At 46.6% G+C, this 20,605-nt stretch overlaps 1 protein-coding gene and 1 non-coding gene across 2 annotated transcripts; both read left to right on the top strand.

Moving 5' to 3' along the window:
- Positions 1–2,547: 2,547 nt before the first annotated feature.
- CHUK (component of inhibitor of nuclear factor kappa B kinase complex) lies at positions 2,548–20,598 on the top strand. Its single transcript, XM_064716397.1, has 24 exons — positions 2,548–2,740; positions 3,124–3,243; positions 3,999–4,096; positions 4,180–4,574; positions 4,649–4,743; positions 6,095–6,209; positions 8,130–8,199; positions 8,846–8,934; positions 9,185–9,274; positions 9,478–9,602; positions 10,003–10,110; positions 10,385–10,520; positions 11,258–11,452; positions 11,785–11,887; positions 12,987–13,110; positions 14,008–14,159; positions 14,992–15,053; positions 15,939–16,048; positions 17,416–17,465; positions 17,581–17,677; positions 18,130–18,277; positions 18,599–18,738; positions 19,648–19,744; positions 20,299–20,598. The coding sequence occupies exons 1-24, from the start codon at positions 2,694–2,696 to the stop codon at positions 20,323–20,325; spliced, it is 2,793 nt and encodes a 930-aa protein (XP_064572467.1). The 5' UTR covers positions 2,548–2,693; the 3' UTR covers positions 20,326–20,598.
- Positions 2,825–2,963, top strand: LOC135450010 (small nucleolar RNA SNORA12). Its single transcript, XR_010440920.1, has one exon. It is a non-coding gene; the product is annotated as a small nucleolar RNA SNORA12 (small nucleolar RNA).
- Positions 20,599–20,605: the final 7 nt, after the last annotated feature.

Below are 20,605 nucleotides of genomic sequence, written 5' to 3'. Positions count from 1 at the left end.
TCTCTGCAGAGGTACTGCCCTGTGCTCCTCCCCCTGGGCCTTCTGCTTCACTTTCTGTGCTCACAGCACTGCTTGGCTTTCCCTTTGGGATATCTCTGTCCAAAACTGCTGTGGGGACAGGCTGAGGGAGCTGAGGGTGTTCAGCCAGGAGAAGAGAACTCATTATGGCCTTTCACTTCTTAAAGAAGGACTATAAGAAATATAGGGACAAGAGTTTTTTCCTCTTCAGCATTAAAGCCTTCTCATGGCATTTGGCTCTATGAGATAACTCAGTCAAATGTTTTCAACCTCTGGAGAGTCTGTGACTGGTTAACATCTCTAAGAAATAAAGTCATTCTTTTGACACTGGCTGGCAAATGAAAAGATTTGAATAATCCATAAAATCTGGCAATTCTGAATGATCAGCATAAGGCTGAATAGGAGAGCATAATGGTTTGGGGCAGCTCTCCCTGAAGTTTTTCCCTGACTGAGGCAGGCAAAGTCTGCTGCATTACTAAAAGAACAGGTAATTCTATTCCAGGATATTCAGAAGGCATTTCTTCCTGGAAAGGGTGCTCAGGCCTTGGCAGGGGCTGCCCAGGGAGTTCCCATCCCTGGAGGTGTCCAGGGAAGGGCTGGAGGTGGCACTCAGTGCTCTGGGCTGGGGACAAGGTGGGGATCATGGTGATGGTGGGGACAACTTGGACTCCGTGGGCTGGAATGGCTTTTCCAGCCTCAGAAATTCTGTGATATTGATGCTTTTCAAAAGTGGTTCACAGCTCTTCAGGAAAAATCAAATCAAATCTATATTCCATCACTTTCTGTGACGCAGCTCTAACTGAACATCCTGTTCACTTTTCATTTCCTAAACAGGAAGAACCAGCCTGTCAGTTTTTCTTTGACTTGAACAAGCATCAGGGAAGGAAACGTCCCTCAGATGGGAAGGAGAGAGGGGACTCCCAACCTAAGCAAGCCAAGAAACCCCGTAAGTGTGAGGATGATTTATTCCTGAGCTCTTCCCTCGAGGCTTTGGATGAACCACATCACACCAAGTTGTTCCTCAAGCTGTTGAGCTGTAGGTGACAGGGCCAGAGAGCTCTGTCACTGCCAGCTGCTGGGGGAATGCAGGAGGATGAAGAGTCCCTGGTTTCCAAGGGAAGATAGGCTTCAGCAGGTGAAAGAAGAGTATAGTTTCAAAGCTCTTTGGGTCTGTGGTTAGTTGGGCTGGTGGCATTGGTTGGTTGTGGTTGGGCTGATGGCATTTACCCTCTGAACCAGACACTTGCAAAAAGCTCAGCTCAGGTATCACAGTTTGGGTGTGAATCCAAATTTGTGTTTTGGGTGTGATGGATAGGCCAAGACCTGACAAGTGTGTTTGACAGCATCTGCCCTTGTCTTTACTGTGCAGTAATTTTACCTCATTTTGATTTGTTTGCTTACATTTGCTGGTGTTTTCTTATTAGTAAGCTGCAACTACTAACTCCTGGAACTCCTAAATTCCTCCTTCATTCCAGGAGAATGGCAGTCAGCAGGGTCTGACTGCCACCACCTCCTTTCTTGCTGGAATGTCCCTGGCCAGAGCTGTGTCCTTTGACACCTGCAGCACTTTATAAACTGGGAAATACCAGGTTGTCTGTGTTCTGACAAATATCCCTTCTGCTAATCCTTGCTTTCTTTCCCACCAAAGCTCAGCCCACAGGGCCCTGCTGGTTCTGCCTGGCCAGCCCAGAGGTGGAGAAGCACTTGGTTGTCAGCATTGGCACACATGTAAGTACCTGCAGCATGGGCTTTGCTAGGTCAGAGTCATGCTAACACATGGCAATACAAAATACCAATCTCCAATTTTAAACATAAAACAAGCAAACTTTATTTCCAGCTGGCTCTTGGGCTTGCTTTCAGTTTCTTTTCGTCTCCTTTACAAACACATAAACTCCTAAAAAGTGGATTCCAGTGCCAGAACACTTTTTGCTATGCCAGCCCTCTGTTACCATCTGGCAGAACTTTTCCAACTGGAAGAAAGCTGGAACCTGCTTTGGCAGCAGGATGTACCAGGGCCAGATCTCTCTGGGATGGCTGGTTACAGATTTTGTTCTATAGAGATGAAATAGAAGGTGTCTCCATGATGTTCTTCAAAATGTTGACTTTGAAGCTCAGTCCATCATTGTTTTATGCACTTTGCTCAAATGTACAGCATAATCCACTTACAGGGACAGGCTTGTCCACAGGTTTAGTTTAAATTTTAAGTGGATTTTTGTGTCAGAATAAGAAATTCCTGCCTCAGTGGTGAAATTCACTCAGCAGCTTCCCTGCACACAAGGCATTCAAAAGATACTATTTTTTTTTTGTCCTTTGGCAGTCTCTTTGTCTCTTTCTCATTCCTCTAGTGAAAAATAAATTCAATATAAAAATAAGTTCAAATAAAATGGCTAATAAACAATCCCTAATAAGCAACACAGAAGACTCTCCTGTTCCTGAGGCTACTCAGAATGAGTAGTCAGAGTGTAAATTCCTACAGCACAGTGAGTAACTGGTGTGTGTTGTTTCACTCTAGTGCTACCTAGCCCTGGCCAAAGGGGGTTTGTCACCTGACCACGTCCTAATTTTGCCCATTGGGCACTATCAGTCAGTGGTGGACTTGTCTTCAGAGGTGCTGGAAGAAGTCACCAAGTACAAGGCTGCCCTAAAGGAATTTTTCAGGAGCAAGGGGAAGAGATATGTCCTGTTTGAAAGAAACTATAGGAGTCAGCATCTGCAGCTACAGGTATGGTTTGGATATCACCCTGGGGAAACATAAACTTGCACTGAATATAAACTCCAGATGAGCTGAAAGAGCCATTTTGGGGTTTGTTGTGGTGGTTGCTGTGTGTGGCAGCTCTGTAAGTGTATCAGAGCTGTATCAGAGCTACCACAGAGATGACAAAGGAGAGGGCTGTGCTGAGAGCTTTCAAGCTTGGAGTTTTCAGCTCTGTCCAGCTCCTACAGGAAAAAACTCTCATAAGTTTAAGCCTGTAGAGATGGGTGCTCACCTGTCTCGTGTGATGAGGCTGAGCTGAACTGAGGAGCCACGAGCTCCAGTGATGCACTGATGGCTTTCTGCAAATGGATTGTCTTGTCTTCTTTTATGGAAATGTCCTCCCTCTGCAGGTCATTCCTGTCCCTCTGGACCTCTGCACTTCTGAAGACATCAAGGAGGCCTTTATTACACAAGCCCAGGAGCAGCAGATCGAGCTGTTGGAAATCCCAGAGCACTCGGATCTCGCGCAAGTACGGGGCCAGATTTCACCTCTTCACTTCCCCCTGTCCTGCCCAAGCTGCTGCTCCCCTCTGAGCTCACTCTGTGGGGTGGGGTCAACCTGTTGGAGGCGGAATCTCATGGGCTTGATCTGGGGATGTGCCAGGATTCTGCTCTGGGAGCAGTTCCCATGAACAGCAGATGATTTCTCAGCTGAGAATTGTGAGCGTGGCCTCATCCTCCAAAAATGTGTTGCACCAGGCTGGGGTGACCTCAGTGAGGTTGGGAATGACCAGACCTGCCTGTTTCTCATTTAATCACTCACAGCAGAATTAAACCTCAAAATACCATAGGTGATCCCAGCAGGAAGTGACCCACTGCTCCTTCCTCCCATGGAAGGTATTGTTTGAGCACAGGCACTGACCTCAGGCAGTTTGTGGGGTTATTTTTCCAAGTTTCCTCCCAGGAGAGAGGACCATGGCATGGGGACAACTGTGTCCCCAGCCCCTGAACTGGCTCTGCCTGTGCCCTGGTAGCCCTTCTCAGAAGGGTGATTAGGAATGAGCTGCCCAGGAGGGACATTGGAAGGGGCTGCCCGGGGAGAACATTGGAAGGGGCTGCCTGGGGAAATGGTGGAGTCACCAGCCCTTGAGGTGTTTGTGGTACGGACTGGCATGGCTGTTAGTGCCATGGTGCAGTGAACGAGCAGGTGATCAGTCCTAGGTTGGAGTAGATGGTGTCAGAGGTGTTTTCCAGTCGATCTGATTGTGTGGTTCCCGTGGTGCAGGTGGCTCAGCCGGGGGTGCCGTACTTCTACGTGGAGCTGGACACGGGGGAGAAGCTGTTCCACCGCATCCGCGGCCGCTTCCCGCTGCAGTTCGGCAGGTGCGTGCCTGCCCCGCCCACGAAATGACATCACTGTGATGTCTCGATGACGTCACGGTGACGCCACGGCGCTGTCGTTGCAGGGAGGTGCTGGCGAGCGAGGCGCTGCTGGCGCAGCCGCAGCGCGCGGACTGGCGGCAGTGCGCCGCCCAGCGGCCCGAGGAGGCGGCGCAGGCCCGCGCCTTCCGCCAAGCCTTCGAGCCCTTCGACTTCTCCCTCCGCGACTGAGGCGGCGCTGCCGGCGGCGGCCCCGGGCGGGCGCGGGCGGCGCCGGGCGGTGACGCGGCAAGAAAGGCGGAGTGCCGGAGCCAGCGGCCGAGCCATGGAGCGGGGCGGCCCCCCCGCGCCCGCCGCCGGCGAGCGGGCCCCCGCCGGGGCGGCGCTGCGCGGGCACCCGGCCGGCGGCTGCGGGCCCTGGGAGATGCGCGACCGCCTGGGCACCGGCGGCTTCGGCAACGTGTGCCTGTACCAGCACCAGGTGGGGCCGGGCCGGGCGGCGGGGAGGGCACGGCACGGCCGGGCCGCGGCGGCTGACGGCGCTGTGTCCCGCAGGACTCGGGCGACCGCGTGGCCATCAAGTCGTGCCGGCTGGAGCTCAGCGTCAAGAACAAGGACCGCTGGTGTCACGAGATCGACATCATGAAGAAGTGAGTGCGGCCGGCACGGCGGCACCGACACACAGGGACAGGGGACAGCCGGGAGAGGGGAGTGCGGGGAGTGAGCCCCGCACCGGCTGGGGAGATGGGACCGTGCTGTGGGCACAGCCGGGGTCAGCCCCTTGGTCACCCGCCATGCTGTGCTGGTTATCTCTCATCCCATGCCCCATTCCTGCCTTGGCCTGGCAGCTGGCGGCCCTCAAGCCCCCTGCCCTCTTGTGCTGCCTGGGCTCCTCATCTAAAATTCCTCCAATCTCACACCACCCTGTGGGTTGAGTTTTGGTGTTGTGATTTGGGAACACCCACGTGTTCCCATACCCTGCGGTATTTTGTTTTTGATTTAGCACCCCGGGGATCCTGGAATTGCTTTTTTACTGTTACGTTGCCGAATGTAAAGAATAAATTCTCCTTACACTTCTTTGTGAGAAAGTCCATGCTCTGTGCTGCCCACCCTCCCTGTCCAGCAGGCGAAACAGGGCTGGACAGCTTTGGTCTCATGGATGTGGGGGCTGTCTCTGGGTGTTTGGGTCTCACAGAACTGCTCCTGAGAGAGAGAGAGAGAGATGCTGGAGCAGGAAATGCTCTGTCCCACTGGTGGGAGCAGGGATGCTCTGAGTTGTCCTCCCCGAGGATTGCAGTGACCCTGCTGTTCAGGGCTTTTCTGAGCTGCTGCTGTTGCTTTGTTACCCTCACCTGCTCACTGAGTAGTATGACATGGGGGGAAACCACTTTTAGGGAACGTGGATTTGTAAGTCAAGGCTTGGTGCTGTCTGATTTGGGTGCTGAAAACAACCACTGAGTTAGGAGCTGCTCCTCCATTGGCATCCAGAGGCTCTGGAAGATGTAGAGAGAAATACTTTGCCTTCATTTCCTTCTGGATATGTCACTTATTCCCAAGAGTAGCATGTATTAGAGACAGTCAGGAAGCAGCTGTTTGGATTCAGCTGCAGAAATTAATTTTTCCCTGTGAATATGGCTTTCACCTGCCTGGTGCAGTTACTCAGGGGGTGGTTGTGAAACTCTTGGGCTGGGGAAGTCTGTTCCTGCATACACATGCACACACTTATGTAATGACACTGCCAGGACTGTGCAAGAATTCACAACCTGAGTGTGGATCCCCAGCATCAAAGTCCTGTACTTTGGCTTTGAGACATCATTTCTGCTCATCACTGCTTTGTGTGTTCCCAAGGTGTGGATTTAATGCATTTGGCTACTGGTAGGTGCCAGCTGATGAGTGAGCAAGGATTCCTGTGGGGAACAGAACTGTTCCTGGAGCATAAAACGTGGTTGCTGTTGTCTCATTCTCCCAAGAGAGTTTTCATGCAGCTCTCTGTGTGCTTAGGCTGAACCATCCCAACGTGGTCAGAGCCTGTGAGGTTCCTGAGGAGATGAACTTCCTGGTGAATGATGTTCCTCTCCTGGCCATGGAGTACTGCTCAGGGGGTGACCTCCGCAAGGTAACGCCTGCTTTGCTTCCAGTAAAGCCAAACAACCCAAGCTGGGCCTGTCAGTGCTGCTCCTTCACCAGGGCTGCTCTGGGGAGCTTCTCTCTTTGGGTATGGTGCCTTGAGAAGGCTGAGCTAGAACAGAGGCCAGACAGAGCTAAAGAATAAAGCAGGGATTTGTTAAAAGGATCTCCTCCATGGATCCACCTTGGGCAGCACAAGAGCCCAGCCAGGGCTGCACCCAAGGTGAACCAAAATGGGCACAAAATGATGCCTGGTCATGGGGTCTGTCGCTTTATAAGTTCTGGAGTTAACTGTCCAATTCCAACTTTATGTTATGAAGTCCCATCCTGTTTGTCTTTCTCTCTTCAGCCCACTTTATTTATGCTCTTGAGCCTGAGATTTGGATCATTTGTCCTTGGTGCCCAGCTGGAGCAGGAATTGTTTTGTCTCCCTGCTCTGTGCACAGAGCTCACCATCCCTTAATGTGAAGCTCAGACCCACACACTAAAGCAGCACAGAATCTGAAAAATATAAAAGCTAAACCTGAGGCATCAGGTACAGGTGTGAGGAAGTTAATGTAGAGTGGGAAAAAAAACCACGTGTGGGAAACAAAGCTTGTGTTTCTGAAACCAGAGGGCAAGCCAAGGGCAGATACCCTTTTATCCTGGTGTGTCCTTTCATGGGGCTGCTTTAGCATTAGTGCAGCTGCTGTCACCCAGCAGGTTTGGCTTTGCTGCTGTGTCTCCATCTGTTCAGTCTGACTGGTTTGGATTCATTTGTATCTGGTGTTACCTTGCTCTCAGCACAGGCTCTGATCCTGTTTCTGCTGGGCTGGGGCCTCCAGGGATTCTGAAGCTTTGCTATTCCTGCTGAGCTGGGAACTGCCAATCTGCACACTGGCAGCACTTAAAAATGAAGGAGCCTTTCAGTAGTTCCCCAGGCAATGGCTTGGTGACCTGGTAGAGTTTGTGCTCCCTTTCCATTACAGCTGGATTCAGGAAGCAGCAATTTCTGGAGGGGTGAAGCAGCAAATCCCTGTCAGGATTTGCTTAGAAATCATCTTATCTATGTGATGAGGAAACTCATTTTTCTGTAGTTTTTGTTAGTGGTGTTAAACAGCCCTGGGAGCTGCTGAATGCAGTAATCCTGTCTCATTATATGGTTTTGAGTTGTTACAAACAGTCCAAGAGACACTTTCAAGGTTAAAGTCACAGTAAAAGAAGGGGAATATATGAAAAAGCATTTGGGGGTGGCAGACACAGGCACCTGGCCATGGTCCCAGAGACATCTGGCTGTTGTATTATTTTGTATTATTGCAGTAAATTTTGGAGACTCCCTGAAGGTAGATTAGAGACCCTGGCTGAGGAGTTAGCTCTGTTTGCAATGCAGTGTTTGGTCACTTCATTTCTGATGAATCCTTAGCTGTGGCATAGATGCTGTAACAATTTAGGAAGTAACATGCTTCCTTCCATCTGATGTTCTGTGCTGCTTTAAAGAAAAACATCATCTTTTTTATTTCTGATTGTGTTCTTTAATTCTTGCCATTGTTTGACATAATTTTTGTCTCATTTCTTTATTAATTTCTCCTTGTGAATCCATCATGAGGGCTGAAGCACCTCAGCCATCTCTAAAAGTCAGAAATTGCTGAACCTGCTTTTATTGACAGTTCATTAAGACAATGCTGAGGGGGAGCATCCCTTGCCTGCAGCCTGCCTTTGTCTCCTACCCCTTTTCTTTCTGAATTTTCATTTTAAGTTATTTTCTTCTTGGCCATGATTTTATTGCACAAAACCAACAGCCCCATTCAGCTGGAGTGTCCTTGAGCTGTGCTGTTTGCTGGGTAGTTTCAACAGGGGATGGAAAATGTTGGGTTTTGCTGTTAACTGTTACAAAGTGTGGGTCTGAACATGTTTTGGTTTTTTTTTGTAGCTGCTAAACAAACCAGAAAACTGCTGTGGGCTGAAGGAAAGTCAAATCCTTTCTCTGCTTAGTGACATTGGTATGTAGTTAATGCTTTCTTTTTGTTTGTTTTTTGGTTTGTTTCTTTTTTAAGTGTAGTGGCATTTTTGTTTTCAGCTGACCATGAAAAGGGAACTAAAATGAACAGAGTATTTAAAAAATCAGGCCCTTGGAAAGTACCTGTTTTTTTGGACATCATGGGAAGGAAGAGCTGTCTGATAAAGGGGAATGCCTGTGTTTCTCCAGGAAAAAGATTTTCCAGGAAAGCTCCTTGTTTTCTTAATTCTCTTACAGATAACCTGTCATTGTCTGTAGGAAGAGCTGGTTTTGGCATGAGAAAGTATTTTAGAGTACTGGCCTGGACTTCTGTCCTTTCAGTGCTCAAGAAGGCTTCCAGCTGAATTCCTGAAATAAAAAGCAACTCTGCTTGCTTTATCCTTGTTCCCCTTCCAGAATGTTCTGGGTTTTTTTTTTTCATAATAAGTTGAGTGTCTTTGGCATGTCTTTGCAAAGATGTGAAAATGCACTGGAAAAGAAACACAAGTTTGGAAGCTGTTTAATGTAGAAATGAGTGGTGGTAAATCATGGAAGGCTGGGAATTTGCCCCCCAGTATTAGGTTTTCATCAGATTTATGTTTAATTAATGTAGATTTTATTTTGAGTAAAATCAAACACATGTCTTCCAGGGTCTGGTATCCAGTATTTGCATGAGAACAGAATTATACACAGAGATTTAAAGCCTGAAAATATTGTTCTTCAGGATGAAGGTGGGAAGGTAAGTCAAGTGTGTTTTCATTGTCATTTCTGGAAGTTGTCACATTGAACTGGACTGAAAACTGAACTGTGTATTTACTGAAAGCTTTAACACTGTTGCTGAAGCTTTGCCATGGACTTTCTCCAGAATTTCCACTCTGGCTTTCCTCATGAGAGTATTCTGTGCCTGTCACTGAGCAGTTTTTGGGTTGTTTGGTGGTTTTTTCCCCTCAGCATTTTCTCTTCTGATGAACTGTTAAAACTGTTTGCAGATTGTTCACAAAATAATAGACCTGGGATATGCAAAGGATCTGGATCAAGGAAGTTTATGCACTTCATTTGTTGGAACATTGCAATATCTGGTAAGACTTTTTTAGTGTCACCAGCACTGGGGCAGGGCAGCTGTGGCTTGGCACTGCCAAGGGCTGAAACCTCCAAAAATGGAGATCCTGGGACCTGTCCCAAGGGTGTCTCTTCTCAGGGAGCCACACCTGGATGCAGCTTTGCCTCTGCAGAAATGCAAGGAAACACCACAGTCAAAGTGTCTTTTTATGATCGTTTTTAGGCTCCAGAACTCTTTGAGAACAAATCCTACTCAGTTACTGTTGATTACTGGAGCTTTGGGACAATGGTGTTTGAATGCATTGCAGGATTTAGACCTTTCTTACATAATCTGCAGCCATTTGCCTGGTAAGACCCTAATTCTGGAAGAGGTGCTTGGAAGGGCTAATACTTAAACCTGTCTGAAAGACTTTAACCTGCATATGGAGGTTTCTGCTTGTCTTGCTCTGCCTGGAGTGTTTGTTTGCTTGGTTCTTAAAAGGGTGGCTCTGTAACAGAAAAAAAATAGGAAACTTGGGTTTCTCTTAGAACAAGAGAAAAGGTGAATCTTTCCAGAGGCAGTGTTTATTGGAAGGGCTCCTCTCTTTCACATGGAGATTTTCTGGGTGGATTGAAAAATGCATCTTTGTCCTGAAAGATGAGTTTGTTTTCTGAAGCTGCTGGACACTGGCCTCTTCCTGCTGTCTTCAGTTGCTCCCTTACAAAACTAACACTCCTCAGCATATACACAGAGGATTTTATTTCCCAGGCATGAAAAGATCAAGAAGAAAGACCCAAAGCACATCTTTGCCTCAGAGGAGATGAACGGGGAGGTTCGCTTCAGCACCCACCTGCCACAGCCTCACAGCCTCTGCAGGTAGGTGTGTCCTCACCACAGGGGACACTTCTGGCCTTCCAAACTGAGGCCTCTTCCTCCTTTATCCAAGCTTGAGAGCTCCTCCTCCTTTCTCCAGGGTGTTTCAAGCTCCTGGCAAGCTGCTGTTTGCTGTTAAGGGACAGACTATAGTTCTTTTTTGGGTGCTTTGGGCTCTCTGGTGCCCATTGCCCACAAAGATGGTCCGAGCACACAAGGAGAGGTCCTGCTTCAGCCTGGTGAAGGCCTCCCCTCTCTTACAGCCCTTCTGCTTTAGTTTGATTGTAGAACCCATGGAAAACTGGTTGCAGCTGATGCTGAACTGGGATCCACAGCAGAGGGGTGGAGGTTCAGATCCTGAGAGCAATCGTCCGAGGTGTTTCCTGCTCATGGATCACATACTGAATCTGAAGGTGAGTGGGGGCTCTTACTGGGTGTAAAGGCCTTCTGAAAGCATCCCAGAGGACTGAGAGTGTTCAGTGGAGCAAAGCTGTAATTCTGGCATCACCCAGCTTCCAGGCTCAGGAGGAATTGTTCTTCCTGGTGTCAGGAAGTGAGTGCCTACACAGCATGATCAGTGCATACTGGAAGACAAAACAACTCCTGCAATATTAATCTCTAACTTTACATTTGTAGTAAAAGGATGACCCTGTATTACTGTTTGTTATCTTGGAAAGCGCTCACCAGGATCAAATAAGATTTAATATTTGCTAATAACAGTTTTCCCAGACCTCTCTGTTGATGCTGTGACCTCTGGGTGTATTCATATGCTATAGTAATAATGCCTGTAGTAGAACAGAGGTGCAGTTTAGTAGAACAGATTTTTCCTCTTCAAACAATTACTTGAGCTTTGCTGGAGTCAGACTAGCCAAGGCAAACCTGTGTAGAAACAGGAGGATAATTTTGTCTCAGTTCTTTTGATGTAATTAGGCTGCAGCAGGGTTTGTGAAGGGTCTTTGTGGGTTGGATTGTTGATTTGTCTGACATTAAGTTACAGGCCTAGGCTTTGAGTTTTTTATGTGGGGCTTTACTCCTGAACTGACTATTGTGATTGTTAAAACCAAATTACACTCTCATTCTGCTCTGTGCTCCATCCCAGGCTTGTGTGCCTTTGTCTTTGATTTGTAATCTACTTGTCCTCTTTTTACAGATAGTACACATCCTAAACATGACCTCTGCCAAGATTGTGTCCTTCCTTTTGCATCCTGAGGAAAGCCTTCACTCCCTTCAGAATCGTATTGAGTTTGAGACTGGAATAAGCACAGGAAATCAGGAGCTGCTGTTGGAAACAGGGATTTGCCTGGACCCTAGGAAACCTGCTTCCCAGTGTGTTATTGATGGGGTGGTAAGGAGGAGTCTGTTCATGGCTTCCATGTTCTCACAGAATTTAAAATCTTAGGGAAGATAAATGGCCTAAATCTTCTCCCACAGGAGACAGTTTGCTCTGTAAATGTAGCAATTCTAAAGATCTTTCATTGGGTAATGTAAGCAGGTTTCTGTAGCTGTACTCTGCCTAAATATTTAATTAATTGCTAGCAGAGAGTTCTGTCTTCCTGTAGGATCTATCAAAATAAGTTTTTAAAGAGAGTGCCCACAATAATTAGTTCATTATGTACTGGGTTAGTAGGAGCTGCTTGGGGTTTCTCTTGCTTATATTCTCTTCTCTTTTCCTCCCAGAGAGGCTGGGACAGCTACATGGTCTACTTGTTTGACAAAAGCAAAACTGTCTATGATGGCCCCTTTGCTTCTCGGAGTCTGTCTGACTGTGTCAACTACATTGGTGAGTGTGCTGGAAAAGTGCTGTTCTCATGCTAAATGAAATGAAATCTGCTTTATAAACCCCTGTGTGTTGTCTTGAAGGGCTCTATCTGATTCAGAGAGAGCCATGTAAGAGCCTGAAGCAGCCTAATTTGTGTCCTGATGACAGAGTTTGGACTTTTAGGCTGTGTATGGAAGCTGCTTCTCTGCTTGCTGCTTCCCCTGCTTGTCTGCTGAGATGACAGCAGTCACTGCACAACCTAACAGATCTCTCTGAAAGTTTATTTATTATAAATCTGTATCTGTATGAATGACCCTGTGTACCTCTATGAAAGAAAAGTAGTGTCAGGGGACAGGAGATGTCTGCGGATACTGCATGTAAAGAAAATGCCTTGTGACAGTTAAGTAACTTAATTTAAGTTACTATTCAGTAACTTAATTTTCTTTGGCCTATCTCCACTGATTTTCCTCATCTTCTAGTGTCACTCAGGTTTTTCTGTGTTCTGGGCTGTTTTATTCTGGTTCTCATTGCATTTGTACTGAATCTCTTGGAGCAAAAGCATTTTACACCATGGTTATTGATACCCCAGTGTACTGACAGCTCCCATTTCTTTTTACACCATGGTTATTGATACCCCAGTGTACTGACAGCTCCCATTTCTTTTTACACCATGGTTATTGATAACCCAGTGTACTGACAGCTCCCATTTCTTTTTACACCATGGTTATTGGTACCCCACTGTACTGACAGCTCCCCTCTCTGTCAGGGAACACACCTGCATCTTTTCCCCTTAAACATCTACATCAGGAAATCTGAGAGGAAACCTACAAAAGGTTTGAAGACATTTTCAGATGAAACAGATCAGGACAGTGACCAGTATCAATGGATTAAATGGAGCAACTAAATTTGCTACCTTGGGCTTTAGAGTTTTTTGGCCAAAACCCCCCACAGGGTTTTACCTGCTCAGTCACAGGTTGTCACATACTGGGGAGCTGTGACCTGAAAAGCTCATCCATGCTTCAGCATCACACCTAGAAATTGAGCAGAACTTCCCAGTTTTTAGGCACCTGAAGCAGGAATTGGGGATGTTGTCACTGCCCTGTGTTTCTCCTGTGTTCAGTGCAGGACAGCAAAATCCAGCTGCCGATCCCGCAGCTGCGCAAGGTGTGGGCAGAGGCGGTGCACTACGTCATTGGGCTGAAGGAGGATTACAGCAGGCTCTTCCAGGGACAGAGAGCTGCCATGTGAGTTGTCACCCTTCCAGAGGGAGCAGGGCTATGCCAGCACTGAGTCTGTTTGCCTGGAATCCTGCATCTTGGGGTGTTTTTGTTCCCTGAGGTTTTACAGTCCTCTGCTGTTCTGTGCCTTTGCATTATAAAACATATTTGAGCTGGGGGCTTATTCCACTCCACAAATTATGCTGGGTAATTCCTAACGTTGATCATAACCAAAAACCACTTGAATATACTCAGAGGTTCACAGTGTGGCTGAGGTTAACAGGTGTGGGAAATGGATTTGGAGAAAATTTTCAAAGCTTAACAGAAGGCTCACATAGTATATATCTGTATGCAAACTTTGAGATAAGAAATGCTGACCTAGAAATGCCCTGGAATAGGACTGGAACTAGAAACAAGTTTCAAAGGATGGCTTGTAAAAAAGACTAGATACTTAGGAGAAATAGGACTATGAAAGATGCATTGTAGTGGGACCCATGAGGGGTAATTTTAGATGTTGGCTTTAAGGCATTTACAGCAAAAGCTGATAGGCCAAAAAACACTTGTATTTAGGAAATAGTCAGCTTCTGATGGTGATGGTGTGAATTATAGCATCTGTATTGTGTCACCCTTCACATGAGACTGAAAATGGAGTAGGTTTTTAAAACACCTCTCAGTTGCCCCATCTCTGGGTCAGAAAAGGGCTCAATCTGACAGATGGGACCTCTGGAAGTCCTCCAGCCCAATCCATGCTCAAAAAGAACCACATCCAGACAGCTCTCAGATATTTCTGAGGGTGGAGACTCCACAACCTCTCTGGGCAGCTGGTGCCAGTGCTCAGTCCCCCTGAGAACAACAGAATTTCCCTTTTTTGAAGTCCAGGTGGGCTTTCCAGCTGATGTGTGCTGTCCTTGTTCCATGTGTTAGGCTCAGCCTCCTTCGGTACAACGCCAACCTGATCAAAATGAAGAACAACATGGTGTCAGCATCCCAGCAGCTGAAAGCAAAGCTGGAATTCTTCCACCAGAGCATTCGCCTCGACCTGGAGAGATACAGTGACCAGATGGCTTATGGCATATGTAGGTAGTGGGGAGTACTTGTCTGGGTGTCTCCTGTGGTCCTGGAAAGGAGCTCAGCATCTTTATGGGTGTATTTTAGCTAGGGGAGGTGCAGGAGAAGAGTTTGGCAGGAGGATAAAAACCAGAATGCTTTTGGAGACCTTCAGTGATAGTGAGACAGGTGATCAGCTGTTCTCCACTGAGAACAGAAAACAGGAGCATTAATAGTACTGATGATGTAAATATTTGCTATTTATTCATTCACAGTCTGATTCATTTGGAGTTCTGACTGGGCAAGAGCTGCTGCACTTGCTGACAGTGCTAACGAGCTGCTGTGCTTGTTGTTAGGAGAAACCATTTGTCAGGATGAGAGATGGGTTTAAAGAACACCAGCTACAGTTTCATGTCCCAGAAACAAATAGTGCTGAGGAGAGAACAGCAAGATTTACATGTAGTTTGAATATATATGGCTAAAAAATGCAACCTGAGTCAAAAATGATGACTGGGCTGAAGGATGATGATGGAAAATGGAAAGACAATATGAGCTGGGCTTGGACAGTCTGTGTTCAATCAAAAGTGACAGTTGTTGAGCTTAATGATGGACTTTGAAGACTCAGAGTTGTTTTAGGCCAGTGATTGCAAGCAGTGAAATCCTACCTAGGGGTCTGTGTGTGAGTTAAGGTTGAACACAGAGTTGCAGCTTTGCTGTGTCTGTGATCTCTGTGTCATGGCTCCTGCTAGGAGATTCAGCATCATGTTCTTTGTGTTCAAATTACACCACATAAAGTCCAAGTCTTGCTTTATTTTTGTGTATTAATGTCTTTTTATAAATTAACACCTCTTTTTCCTTAAGCTTCAGAGAAGATGCTCAAAGCCTGGAAGGAAATGGAAGAGAAAGCCTCTCAGTGTGCACAGGTAGGGGATGTTAAAGAAGCTGCATTATCTCTGTGTGAAGGAGATTGTGACAGGAATTTAATGTGTCAGATGTGCCACTGCTGTGTCCCTTCCCTGTCTCAAATCCTGCTGCTGTGGGAATGGGAATACCATTGCAGGTGCATTAAAAAAGACACAGTGTCCTGTCACCAAGTTGTTTGAATGGATTTGGACAAAAACAACAAAAGTCACCAGCCTCAGCTCTCTGAAAAGGAAAGTGAAATGCAGAGACTTATTACTTGTTGCCCAAAAGAAATGGTGCTGCTATGGATCAGGAGTCTTCCTGGCTGGATTTGCTGCTCACAGAAATTCCCATTGCTGAAGCTGAAAACCAATCACTTGTACAGACATGAATCACTGGCCTGCTGCAAGTCAATATGCAAATCAGTTTTAAATGAGAGTCATCTCTTTTTTGTTATCTAAAGAATGGATAAAAAGGTGGCTGCTTCTAGGAGAATAATTGAATTGAATTGTCTCTGGCTTTTTCCAGACAAACAGGAACCTCACCCAATTCTTACTTGGCAGACCATCAGAATTATGTTCTGTTATTCCACCTGCCCTGCCCCTTTATCAGGAATGGAAAAAGTTCATACACAGGGATATATTAGTCTGTCTAGGAGGCAATCCAGAGACACAGAGAGATGATGTATGAGGAAACTGATTTTTCTTAGCCAGTGTTGGTGGTCAGAGGTTTGGTTGTAGGTGATGCCATGCACTGAGAACAAAAACCTCAATTGTAGCAGTGCTGTGCCAAAGAGCTTTTTTGTGTCCTAAACTTTGCAGGCACTTAGCCCATTATCCAAACAAGTGTTCTGGGGGTCTTTATCTCTTTGATTGAGTCTGACCTGTGGCCACATTTCCCCTCAGGCTGAAGACATTGGCCACCTGGATGAGCAGATCATGGCCCTGCACACGGAGATCGTGGAGCTGCAGAAGAGCCCATACGCCAGGCGCCAGGGAGAGGTCATGGAGAGCCTGTAAGCCCTGGGCTCCTCATTTCCACTGCAGAAAATTGTATTTCTGTGTCTCAGGGGGGTTTTCTGCTCTGTATCTGGTTCCCTCAGTGATTCTGAAATGCTGACCACAAGTACAGAGTAGTGTGTGGTTGATTTGAGATGATGTTGCTTGTGAAAGGAAAGATCCCACCACTTCCCTGTCACTGAACTGTGAAACCTCATCTTACAAGAGCCAGGACTAAGATAAATCTTGGTGTCAACTGGGGATTTCCTTTTGTGTTGGAGAGAAGTGACTTTCTTACTGTTGAGTGAGGAAAACTACGTGATCATTGTAAAACCCTGTTAAATATCTTCAGTATTTTCAAATCAAGGGTAAAGATCTCATGAGTACTTGGATATTTGGAAAGTTGATTTTTTTAAAAAAAGTATTAAAATATGAAAGAGCCAAATGGTATTTGTGATCTTGAGAAGACACAGGAAGCAGTTACTGGGCTGCTGCTGAGAGCACAAGTGCCAATTCTAAAAAAGGGATTGAACAGCCATTAAATCAGAGCTCTTCAGAGCAACTCTGACTGTTCAGGGAGAAAATGAGAAAATGTGCCTGCTCCTGGTGTGTTCCCCCCCTCCCTCTTTGCAAAGTTGCTTTTCATCCTGTGCAGTTGCAGCAGAACTGGTGCATGGGGAGGAAGTGGTGCAAAGGAGAAGCCACCTCCTGCAGCAGCAGCTCAAACTAATCAGGATTGTGCCTCCTTAAACATTATTTTTAAGCAATTCCACCACTGCAGACCAGGATCAGGGCTGGGAAACTGCTCCTTGTTTCTGACAGACTGGGATTTAGAACAGGAAGGATTTTGTTCAAGGCTGGAAGTTTTCAGTGTGACTGTTTTTGAAATACTTGAAAGAGGTAATGTTTGTTTAATGGGAAGAAGAGAAGCACAGTTGTCATTGCTTGTGATGCAGCTGTCTCTTTCCATTTACAGAATATCACTAAAATTCAGGCAAAAAAATGCAGAGCAGGAACAGAACAAGAATTTCTCAGGCAGTTGTGCAGTCAGAGTTTCAAAAATGAAATCAGATAAAGAAGGATGCAGGGAAAATAAAACACAGCTGAGCCATGGGAAGATTTGAAACAGAAAATAAGCTCCACTTGGTGTGGTTTTCTGAGAAGAAATTGCATAATTGGAGAAAAAGAGAGACAGCTTTGGGGAAAGTGTTGGATTCCATTTCAGAGGGAGTATCCCTGTGTTCCAAAGGCCATGGCTGAGTCCCAGCTGTAGGGGAAGGACAAGGGTCTGAGTTCAGAAAGGCATCCCTTCACTGCAATGCTGTTTTTGAGTCACTTGGCTGTTTTTGAGACACCTGCCTGAATCATTTTCTTCTCTTTAAAGGGAGCAGAGAGCCATAGACCTGTACAAGCAATTAAAAGCACGACCTCCAGGTATGGAAGGAGATGATTTAAATTTCACACTTTTACCCCATGATTAATTGTTGTGAACTGAAACCCAGGGAATGCTGTTAGGGTTTACTAACATGGTGTTTGCTGGCCCTTCCAGATCATGCCTACAGTGACAGCACAGACATGGTGAAGATCATTGTGCAGACAGTGCAGAGCCAGGACCGAGTCCTCAAGGAGCTCTTTGGCCACCTCAGGTACTTTGTGCAGACAAAAAAATCCCATTTGCAGCATTTTGAGCTTTGTAGTAGGAAGGGATAGGGAAAACCATGGAGGTGGGAGCCCAAAAAGCTCCATTCACATTTCTCATAGCATTAATTCTGCTCCTCTGTGTTGAGTTCCCACTTAGTTTTTAAAAACATGACAGTTAGCATCCAAAAGTTCACTTTACAATGAGGCAAATTCTGCCAGTTGGAAGTTGTAATACAAATCTTCAAAGGAGAAAAATTTTAACAAATTCCTTCAAAATTCAAAGGAGAAAAATTACTTCAAAGGAAAAAAAGTAGCAGTTGAGAAGATACCACAGTGATTTGTACATTAATTTTTCAAGTATCCCAGTTTTCTATTTTCCTTGAATCCCTTGAAGGTGGGGCTTTTGGTTTTGCCAGAATGTGCTGGGAAGTGACTTTGTGTTTGGTTTTTATTCCAGCAAGCTCTTGGGCTGCAAGCAGAAGATCATTGACCTGCTCCCTGAGATTGAAGTGGCTCTGAATAACATCAAGGAAGCTGACAACTCAGTGATGCAGATGCAGGGAAAGAGGCAAAGGGAGATCTGGCATTTGCTGAAAATTGCTTGTGTGAGTAGCTGTTGGGTTATTTGCACTTTTTGCAGTGCATGAGCCAGGAAGTAAACTCAGCAAAAAGGGGTAACTGCCACACCATTGTTGTATTTTGTTTTTCCTGCAGAGAAGGGCAGTCTGGGATGGTGAAAGCAGAAGTTAAATAGGTGTTTTCCTGGTTAAAGTGTTAAAGAGTAATTTTTTAGCATTAATTACAGTGCCTGAAGCCATCTCCTGGTTCCCACATCTGTGTCTGCATTACCAACAGTGCTCATGTGCAATCCCAAATCTTCCCTAGGTAGCATTGAAGCCTCAATTTTCCTGAATTTCTTTTTGCAGACTCAGAGCTCCTCTCGATCCCTGGTCAGCTCTAGCCTGGAAGGGACAGCCTCAACTCCAGCAGCCACTTGGCTGCCCCAGGGCTGCTCAGGGAACTCAGCTCCTCACCCTCTGTCCTCTCTGGCAGCTCCTGAAGATGGGTATGTGCTGTGTTTGTGGGGTGCCTGTGGCAGGGAGGAATGAGGAATCTGATTCCATGCTCTCAGAAGGATAATTTATTATTTTATATTACTGTATTATATTAAAGAATACAGAAAGGCTAAAAAGACACAGCTTGGCACTGATTGGCCAATAAGTCAAAACAATTCACATGAAACCAATGAAACAATCTCCAAACACATTCCACATGTGAGCACAACACAGGAGAAGCAAATGAGATGAGAATTGTTTTCTTTTTTCTCTGAGGCTTCTCAGCTTCCCAGGAGAAAAATCCTGGGCAAAGGGATTTTATCAGAGAATGTGGATGTGACAGGTATGAGCTGCAGGGAGCTCAGTATCTCAGGGCTTTATCCTTCCCAGAGCAGTTCCAGGAGTTTGTGTGTCACTAATGCTCTAAAGAATCAGAGATTTGGTTGAACTCTGTGTTCAGAGATCTGTGTTCTCTGTTTCTGAGCTATTTCCAGGTGCTGAATGCCCTGCTGAAGGACTGTGCCATCCATTTATTGCATGAAATGTTGTTTTTCCTTGGGACTGGATCTGGCTCTTAAGGCCCCTCTCCCTCAGTCCATGCTGAGCTTCCTGGACCTCAGAGGGTTTTGCTCTTTGCTTCATTAACAATTCTAATTATGTTCTATCAGTGTGAAGCCATTCCCCTTTGTCCTGCCACCTCCAGGCAGGTTTTTGTGTCAACTACCACTGCACAAACTACATAAAATTAATTTCACAAACTGCCATAAAATTAAGCTACAAATCACTTTTTTGAGCTGTTTGCTTTCGTTTTTCCTTTTTTTTTTCTCTCCTCTCAGTGCAGGACCTTTTGATGGGAATGTCACTTTTGGTGCTGCTTTTGTAACCCATCACCTTGGGGCTTTTTTTTCTCCTTCCTGCAGGGAGAATTTTGCTGACATGATCCGGGAGAATGTGAATTACCTGGAGCTCTTCAGCAGCATTCTGCAGGAGGTGAGGCAGGAGCAGAACAGCATGATGGTAAGTGCTGGTGCACCTGCCAGGACCTGCCTTTCAGGGGACACCCTGGGCACATGGAGAGCTCCTTGAATAGGAAAAAGGTGCTCCAAGCCCCAGCCAGCCTGGCATTGGACACTTCAGGGATTCAGGGGCAGCCACAGCTGCTCTGGGCACCCCATGCCAGTGTGCATGGATTCAGGTTTATTTCCAAAATCCCACCTAGCCCTGCCCTCTGGCAGTAGGAAGCCATTCCCTGTGTTCTGGCACTCCAGGCCCTTGGAAACAGTCTATTTCCATGTTTCTTGTAGCCCCTTTAGGCACTACAAGGCCACAGTGAGGTCACTCTGAAGCTTCTCCTCTCCAGGTGAACAATCCCAGCTCTCCCAGCCTTTCCTCAGAGAGAGGAGGCACTCATCCTGTGGGAAATCCCAAACTGGAGTGGACTCGCAGGGCTCCTGTGCTGTGCTGCACTCTGTTAACCCATGGGAGCATCCTTGCTAAGGGACATTTCTGATTTTTCATCAAACCCAGCAGCCAGACCCTGCCCTCAATTGTGTTTTTGCTCCTCTTTGCAGAGTTTCGACTGGAGCTGGCTGAAGTAGCCCCAGGAGCTGAGGTGCTGCATCACCCAAGTGCCTTCTGTGTGCTGAGGGCCGCCTTCCCTGTGGGACGGGGCGGTGTTTATTGACGTCACTGGTGTTTATTGACATCACCAGTGTTTATTGACATCACCGTGTCACCCACCGGCTGTCCCCCAGGAAGCAGCGTGGGCCCGGCCCGTGGAGCCTCCTCAGGGCGGGGGGCGCGGGCAGGACCGTGTTCCCCATGAATGTATAGCGCGTGTATATATAATAAACTCTGTGGTGACACCCACACACGCTC

Source organism: Zonotrichia leucophrys, chromosome 6 (genome assembly GCF_028769735.1).
Source record: "Zonotrichia leucophrys gambelii isolate GWCS_2022_RI chromosome 6, RI_Zleu_2.0, whole genome shotgun sequence".
In the NCBI taxonomy this organism is placed as follows: domain Eukaryota; kingdom Metazoa; phylum Chordata; class Aves; order Passeriformes; family Passerellidae; genus Zonotrichia; species Zonotrichia leucophrys.
The sequence above is the reverse complement of the archived record's forward strand: the minus strand, read 5'-3'. Positions and strand labels throughout refer to the sequence as shown.